At 41.2% G+C, this 8,503-nt stretch overlaps 1 protein-coding gene across 1 annotated transcript in view; it reads left to right on the top strand.

The window, feature by feature from the left end:
- The window catches only part of PELI2 (pellino E3 ubiquitin protein ligase family member 2), a 200,417-nt gene that overhangs the window by 52,537 nt on the left and 139,377 nt on the right, over positions 1-8,503 (top strand). The window contains exon 3 of the mRNA XM_010847771.1: positions 3,163-3,292. Within this exon, the coding sequence (XP_010846073.1) occupies positions 3,163-3,292 (130 nt within the window). The remainder of the gene's footprint in view (positions 1-3,162; positions 3,293-8,503) is intronic.

The raw sequence follows: 8,503 nt of genomic DNA, 5'->3' as shown, positions 1-8,503 counted from the left end.
CTGGCTGTTTTTAATTGACCATGTTGTGTACCTTGATAGGAGAGCCATTGAGAGACGTAAGGCGGCAAGTTGGATGATGGGTAGATGACATCATCAAATGTACTTTTCGATTTGGAGGCAGATGATGTGTGCTCAAGGTTGGAATTGGGGTGGTGCGGGTGGAGTCCTGTTTCAAGGTTCTCGGCTATGAGGAGAAGATTAGAAAGAGGAGGTGCTGAGTGAGGCTTCGTGTTGGAGAGGCTTGCTTGTGTTTACTTGGCTGGTTTGCTCTGAAGAAGGGTGAGGTCATCAAAGACCCATTCTTTTCCAAATCACACTGGCCTCTTAACTGATGACATGCCATTGAAAGTCTCTCTCCTCCTATCTTTGGCGATACAACTTTCTCTTGGTCCTGGTTCTGTGGCCTGTGACTAAGAGGGGTTTACTTATTTATTTGAAGGTATAAAAGGTATTTCTTGCCGTATTTGTGCATCTCTGCTCTGCCGATTGAAATTAAAATGTTTCTGTATATGTTAAGTTGACATTCCTGGTTTTTGTGTTTTCATCTTTCTATTAGATATGGCTTTTGGGTTGTAGGTAGAAGAAACCAATCTGAGTTAGCTAAAACCAGAAAGGATTTCATGAACAGGGGTCAGAGTACATCTGGGCCAAGAGACACCCTTAAGGATCCTCTTTGCATCTCTTTTCATTTCTTGTCCCTGTTCATCTGCGTTGCTCCTCACTTCTCTGCTGCTTCATCACAGAACAGACTCTGACATCCCCACAGCTCCGACGCCTACAGTTTGCAGCTCTGGCCATCCACACAGACTGGTGGGTTGTCTCTGGGTCCCGGCTTTGTGTTTTCTGACATGAGACTGTCATTGGCCAATTTGGACCAAACGTCTGTCACCAGCCACTCAGTGGGGAGGGTGCTGGCCTGGCCATTTCATTCAGATGTAGTACTGGGCTTACCTTAGGGTGTTCAGGGCTGGATTTCCTAGAAGGGATGTCATAGTGAGCAGATCTCTTAAAAAGCATCTGCCACATTCTTTGACTAGTTTCAGCAGTGTGTAGTTGAGAGAAAGGTGCAGCGGAGAGCTGGGCAAATGTAAGGGGCACAGGACACCTTGCCAGATCTTGTACCAGTTGTTCCAGGCCACAGTGATGAAAACGTCCCTTTAAATTGTTTAGACCCTGCCTTTAATTCACATATGTTTCTCTTGATACAGGGCGCTCATCCTGGTGTAAGTGATGTACAAATATATTAAGACACAGTTGATTTATAATGGTTGTTTAATCAGGGATATGTTTGTTAGAGTAGCGATCACAGGTATGTTTAAGAAAATCATGTCCATTATTCTGATCTTGGCTCTAAAAAAGGAGAGGAGTAAGACCTGAAACAAATGATTTCTGTACTCTGGAGACATTTTCTGTAGCTGACGTTCCTTTATGATGGAGATGGAAACAGTTAAAAACACAGCAGGAATAACTTCTGGTAATTTAAATCCATTATCATACTGCAGCTACAGAATAGTAAAACAAACACCGCAAACCCTTGTTCCGACTTTTGCTGTTCCCCTTGGGCCTCGTGTCCCCTTTGCCACACTGCCCACCGTGCTCTCTGGGTAAGATGGGCGAGTGGCAAAGGCAGGACTTACAGGAGAGCGTGGAGCCGCCACCCACGTCACCTCCGACTTTGGTGCTTGGCGGGAGCCTCAGAGTTGTCATGTTTATCCACACAAATTTGCAACAATTCCTCTTTTGGTTCTGTTCAAAAGAACTTCTGCCAAGAGGGAGCTGGAGAATAAACAGGGCATGAGACAGAAGTCAGAATGTACAGGCACCTGTAATCTAGATGAGAAAATACAGGTGAAATGGAAATGCTCTTGCACACCTGCATTCTTTTTAAACACTGGTATTGGCTTTCAGGCAGGGGTCCCCACCACCACCACCCCCCCCCAAAAAAACAGGGGACTGCACAGCAGGAGGTGAGCAGGTGAAGCTTCATATGTATTTACAGCTGCTCCCCATTGCTCACATTACAGCCTGAGCTCCACTTCCTGTCAGATTTGAGATGGCATTAGATTCTTCCCTCATGGCTTAGACGGTAGAGCGTCTGCCTACAATGCGGGAGACCCGGGTTCAATCCCTGGGTCAGGAAGATCTCCTGGAGAAGGAAATGGCACCCCACTCCAGTATTCTCGCCTGGAAAATCCCATGGACAGAGGAACCTGGTAGGCTACAGTCCATGGGGTCACAGAGAGTCAGACACGACTGAGCGACTTCACTTTCTTAGATTCTCATAAGAGAGTGAGCCCTACTGCGAGCTGCTCGTGCCAGGGGTCTGGGTTGTGTTCTTCTTATGACAGTCACCCCCAAACCATCCCCCCAACCTACCCCCTGGTCTGTGGAGAAATTGTTTTCTACAAAATCTATCCCTGGTGCCAAAAAGGTTGGGGGTCACTGGCTTACGGTATTAATTTAGGGAAGTCTGCTTAAGGACAAGTACTATTTCCCAGGTGACTTTTTAAGATAGTTGATAGTTTGTGGACTAAAACTCTGCTTTTATACCTTTGGGCTTTTTAATGGGCAACCTTATAGAGGCATACTTTGTTTAATTTTTAAGGCTAGCTTTCACTAACTTGACAGTATAGGGTTCAAATAGCAATTGGAATGGAGGTAGAGAATTCGGAACTTTTAAGAATGCAAGCAACTAAATTTGATCTTACAAATAAAGATCCTGCAGACATTAAGATGATTTGAGAGTGAGAGATGAGGTTTAATTAGTATGCTCTTTTCTAACCAATTCATTTAAAAATATTTCTCTAGTGTTTCTCCAGGGTCCATTAGGATGACGTTTGTTGAATTGAGCTGGCGCTAATAGAGCCTCTGCAGAATTCTCATTTGCTTATTTATACTTGGTCTCTTCTGCAAAGATTTGAAGAGTCTGACTTTATAGAATAAGGAACCTAAATTACTTGGTATATCACTCTTAAATTAAGTTTCTGGAAGTGATTTGAATTTCATTACAGCCGAAGTCTCTGTTTTGTGTCCCTTTTGTGGGGTGGTTAGTGGACAAGTCTTTATGAGCATTCCTGTCTTTTCCCTTAATTCTATCAGACTTTTATTCTGAATGCCTTTAAAAATCTACAAATAAACGAACTCTTTCATCTCTGTTTATAGGTACAATGGTGCTTTACCTAATGGAGACAGAGGCCGGAGGAAAAGCAGATTTGCTCTCTATAAGCGGCCAAAGGCTAACGGAGTCAAACCCAGCACAGTCCATGTGATATCCACTCCACAGGCGTCCAAGGTAGGGGACTCCTTGGAATGGGGAGGGCCGACAGTGAATCGTGGGTGTCCTTGTCAGCTGCTCTTTCCTTTCAGCCTCATTTCTCTGTGGGCCAGTGTCTCAGCCATTTAAGCTGGATAATCTTGGTTGTGAAAGGCTGTCGTGTACACAGCCCATTGTGTGTTTCACAGCATCCCTGACCTCTACCCGCTAGAGGCCAGTAGCATATCAACCCGCATGTCCCCAACCGCTTTTGGGACAACCAGAACTGTCTCCCAAACTTGCCACGTGTCCTCTGGGGGCCAGGAGGGTGGACACACCTTTCCCTCTGTCCCCTACCCCCTCCCATATGAACCACTGCTTTAGGAGGTAGTGGCGTCAGCATATATCAATTGAGGATAGTTGTGGTTGAGAGAGAAATGATGTTCCTTTTCCTGAAGAGTGTTCTGTATTAAATTTTGGTATAAACCTCAATAAGATTTGCTGTTTTCCTCTGTTACTTGAGTAGTGGGTGTTTTCACACAATTTGCATGTACATGGAATTGAATTTGTGTAATTATTAGATTGGAAGTAAATAGAGCTAAGTGCAATAAGAAGTCTATGATACATACTTCTTCTTGTAAGTGAAGAAGTATGCATTCTATGCATTCCTTCATCTGCCTTCAACAAATGCCAGCATTATCCCATGGGCCCTACTTGAATTTCTCTGAGGCAGCTACAGGTTGCCCCGTCAGATGAGTGTGGGGAGGTAAACGAGGTAACTGGACACATACTCATGAGTAACACCATCCAGCTGACTGTGGGGTACTGCTGCCATGTACCTGTGTCAAACCTGCACTTGACTCATAGAGCAATTTATTCTTGATGTATGCGATTGCACACTGTAATTAACAGAGCACACTAATAATTTGTATAAATTATATATATCAGATCTTGGGTATGGTTTTTACATTCTCCCATGGGGAACGTCTTCCTTCCCGACGTGGAATTGTACATTTAAATTTGGTACGGTGACCTTTGTGATACCACCAACAAGCGAGTTAAGAACCGAGTGAAAGGCCCATGGCTGATTCTACCATGCTCCCAGATTAATGTATATAGTTGATTGGAATGAGGTTTTATGAATATTCATGTTTTTTGAAGGCCTTTAATTTCTGTTCTGCATATTAGCTTTTAATGTGTGATTAAGAGAGAATACTTTGACACCTGTAAAAAATCAAAATACTACTTTTTAAGACATTTCACAAATATTCACTTACATTACAGGCTGAGGTATTTTATTCATATGTATATTTATACCAATAAAATGATTTTACAAGTGGAAAAAAAATGAACATTTTTTTGAATATTTTGTATGAATATTTTTTCATTTTTTTATGAATATTTCATTTGTTTTCTGATCTGTAAGTGTAGAGGAAGCCTGAATTTCCATTCTGGTTTATATAGTCTACCTATTAGATTTTATAACAATTTTTATTTTAATTAAACATGTTACTTAATGTGTATAGTTTACTTTTTAGAAAATAATTATATCTATATGAAGTTATTTTATATGGGGCACTGGCTGTATATATTTATCATAATGGGTTTGAACCATCTGGAATAAATAAGAGACTTTCTTTCTTTCTTTTTTTTGCTGAAAACCAGCGGTTCAAAGAGAAATGAACAGCTTCATGGAAGCATATGTGGTGTTTATACTCAGAAACAGGTCACCTCTGTTAACCTTTTTATTTAAAAGTTCTTGTTGTTTCTGAAGCAGTGCCATGGAAGAAGTTTGCGAGATTGTGCCAATTAAGAATCTTTTGTATTAGGGAGGGAATGGTTAGACCAGAATCTATCAAATACCAAGGAAACAGGAAAGAATAATACATAGTGGCCATATTTTTGGCTAGAGAAAGGGAAATAAGGTGCAAGTTTTAGGCAGGGAAGGACACTCGCTAGGGTAAACAGAGGAAATCAGCCTTACTGATTCTGAGAAAAGGAGGAAGTGAAATGGCAACAGAATCTTGGAAAGTCAAAGAATTATGAGAAATATTTTATAGTCCAAAAATATTTGGAGGGGAAGGATACCAAGCCAAATGTTTTTAAGCGTGTGATGAGTGCCAAAAATACTCTGCTGTTATAGACATGGTCTTTATAATTTTGTCTGTGTGTCAATATTTATCTTTTCTCCTTTTGGTTCTGTACCTTTTTATGTCTCCGTTTTTCAATCACAGATTTTATATTGATACAATGGCTTCAGATATTTAAAAAAATTATAGAAATCTTTGGTTTCTTAGGCTTCATGTTATGGTAGGATATGAAATATACCTTCCAATAGCTACTCTTAGAATATCATGCGTCTTCCTCACTCTTTACCCACCTCCATCTGCTCTAGTTTTAGCTTTTTCTATTTTACCTTTGTATCTGGAGTTTATCTGATGATATTTAGATTATAAATCTTTTGGAAGCTGTCTAAATCTGTTTAAAAGTATCATTGAGAATACTAATAGTAGGGGAAATTGTGTTTTGGTGTTACCACCTGGAAAAAAATGCATTCTCAGGGCCTCCGTTTCTCATTTATAAAATGAGTTTGTGATGGGCAGGAGCCATGTGGATTCAGGGCAGGTATTTTGGTTACAAGCAGCAGAAATGATTCTGGCTATATCATGCCAAAAAAGGAAAATGTGGAGACATTATTAAAGGTTAGGATGCAGCTAGCTCTCTGAATTGGGGGAGATTTTGAGTAACCAGGTTTTGTGAGAGAAGTGAACCAGAGTGTTCACAGGAGTTAACGTAGATATTCTTTCCAGGGTGTTGTAAAGTGGCTCCACTTTTTTAATTTTCAGGAAAGAGAATCCGATAGGTGTGCACAGGGTCCGTCAAGCATGACCAAGGGAGATGAGTGGACCTGACATTTTTATCGTGAGCTGATCACTTGCCCATACTGCCTTTCCCTTACTCATCTTGGGACCTGCATGTCCAGGGCCTCATGCACAGTACTTCATCCTACCTGAACTGGTACCTTAGTCACAAATCCCTGTTTTTCTGTTCCCTTTTGAACTCCCATCCCCAGTCGACATTGCCCGGCTGCTCCTGTTGCCACCTGCTCTGTTGGCCCTAGACAAAGTCTCATGTGTTAAATCTTTTCCTCAAATGCTGCTCCTCTACCTCACCTTAACTGAGTCCTAGTTTTTCCCCAGGATGCTCTTTTTCCATCTGTTTAGTTCATGACACTAGAAATGATTTCATTTTGCTTCCATTTCAGTCTCTTCTTTTGTAACCCTATGTTTTTCATCTAAGTTCCTTCCTCGCCTCCTCCTTCGGACCTCTCTGATCTATAGCCCACTCTTCTGCATATTTCCATGACCCAGGCCCAAGCTCAGTCTCCCTGACTCTTCAGGCCCCATTCAGCCATATAGGAGCATCCATGGTGTAACCTTTTTTTTTTTTAAACACATCCATGGTATAAATTGAAAAATTGTAACTTTTCAGTTTCACAGACTGTCACTTCTGTTCCACTTTCCCTACTAATATGATGGACTTGAGAGCCCACTGTCACTTAACCTCTACTGTTACCATAACTTCGAGTTCATTCTCGTGTATGCATATACTTTGCTTATCTGATTTCATCAGGGCTTACAGTCTTTTAGCCTGTCCTTACTTGCCATGATTGTTAGTGTGTTTCAAGTCTTCCTTCCCACTCACTCTGTTTCCCATCAGAAGGCCTGGGTATGTGGTCATCTTGGCAAAAGCTGTTTGACCTGAACCAGCACATGCTTTGCTGTGGAATTTCTAATGCTGCAATATGGGTAATGAAAGGATCATCTTTGAGTGGAATTGTACAAGTGAGATATATTAGGGTGGGGGTGGTTACTGTTCTTAGAACGTGAGGGCTTGGCCTCTTGACTAGGTTGTTTCTTCCCTCTGCCACAATCATTCCTTCTGCCCCACAGTCTGGGGAGAGACCAGGGAGACCTCTTTGCTGATGGTGGTGGCAGCTGGAAAATGGGCCCTCTTAATCTTCTATGCATCCCAGCATCCAAGCTAAGTCAGGTGAGGGTGGCAAGTGTGTGCCACTGTTGTGTAATTGCTATTTGTGTAATCACTATTTTTATAATCTTCATTTGTGTACATATTTGCTCTTGAAATAGTAATACTCAAAGATATTTCTCCTGTTATGTAACGTGTTTTAAAAAAACGAAACAAACCTGAAGCCCTGTTTTACTTTTAGCAGGTCTATTACATAGATATTGGGCATTTAGCAATTTATTTCCATTTGTGTTCAACGGATATTTATCTAGCCCTTTTCTGTGGCCAGGCATCATTCTAGGTATTGGATGTACTATAGGGACCAAAACATGCCTGCATGGAGCTCTTTGTCTTGTGAGTAGGCAAACAGTAAGTTATCATGTGGATACATTTTTAACTGCACATTTTGAAGAGCATGGTGCAGAAAAAGAATAAGGGGCTGTGAGAAGAGGAGATGCAGAATTTCGTCTGGGTGGTTGGGGAAGGATCTCTAAGGAAGTGTCCTGTGAGCTTCGAGCTGAAGAATAAAGAGGAGTTAGTCAGGCGAGCAGAGAGGTCTGGAACTCTTAGGGTTCTGGTTGGAAGAAAAAAATTTTTTTTTCCACAAGGAGAAACATTGAAGGGTGTTCAACAAAGAGCGTGGCATAATATGACTTAGAATCTAGGTCGATTTATGCTTGTTCATTTACTTTTCAGTGATGGGGGTGGGCAACGATTTTACTCTTACTTAACCTGTAAATAGTAGATGGTTGTGGTGGGGTTGGTGATGATGCCTGATGGGTAAATATTTTGCTGGCAATGTGGTTTAAATTTAGCAGCATTACTGTGGAAAACTCTTCATCATGGTTTCCCCTCTTAGACTGTATTTTATTGAAATCTCCTTTTTTGGAAATTTTTGCTTTTAAAAAGAAATTGAATAGCACTGTGTTCCAGTTGGCATTATTTCAGAATGGAAAGTATCAGTGGTCCTAAGAGTGACAGTTTAGAGAAAAATTAGGGCTATTTAGTGTGACTGTCACAACCAGGACTGCTTTTAAGCTATTTACATTGGGATGGCTCTACTGGTTGATAAGATATTTAAACTCTTCCTTATCAGTCAGTGAATGATGTAATAGTAAATGTGAGAAGTGGTAAAAGCTAATAATACACATTTCAGTGTGAACTCATTAGTTCAGCTGATTTTCTGGGCTTTAGTGGGGTCTGGTTTTGCAGCACTCATGA

Source organism: Bison bison, unplaced genomic scaffold (genome assembly GCF_000754665.1).
Source record: "Bison bison bison isolate TAMUID 2011002044 unplaced genomic scaffold, Bison_UMD1.0 scf7180017864254, whole genome shotgun sequence".
In the NCBI taxonomy this organism is placed as follows: domain Eukaryota; kingdom Metazoa; phylum Chordata; class Mammalia; order Artiodactyla; family Bovidae; genus Bison; species Bison bison.
The sequence above is the reverse complement of the archived record's forward strand: the minus strand, read 5'-3'. Positions and strand labels throughout refer to the sequence as shown.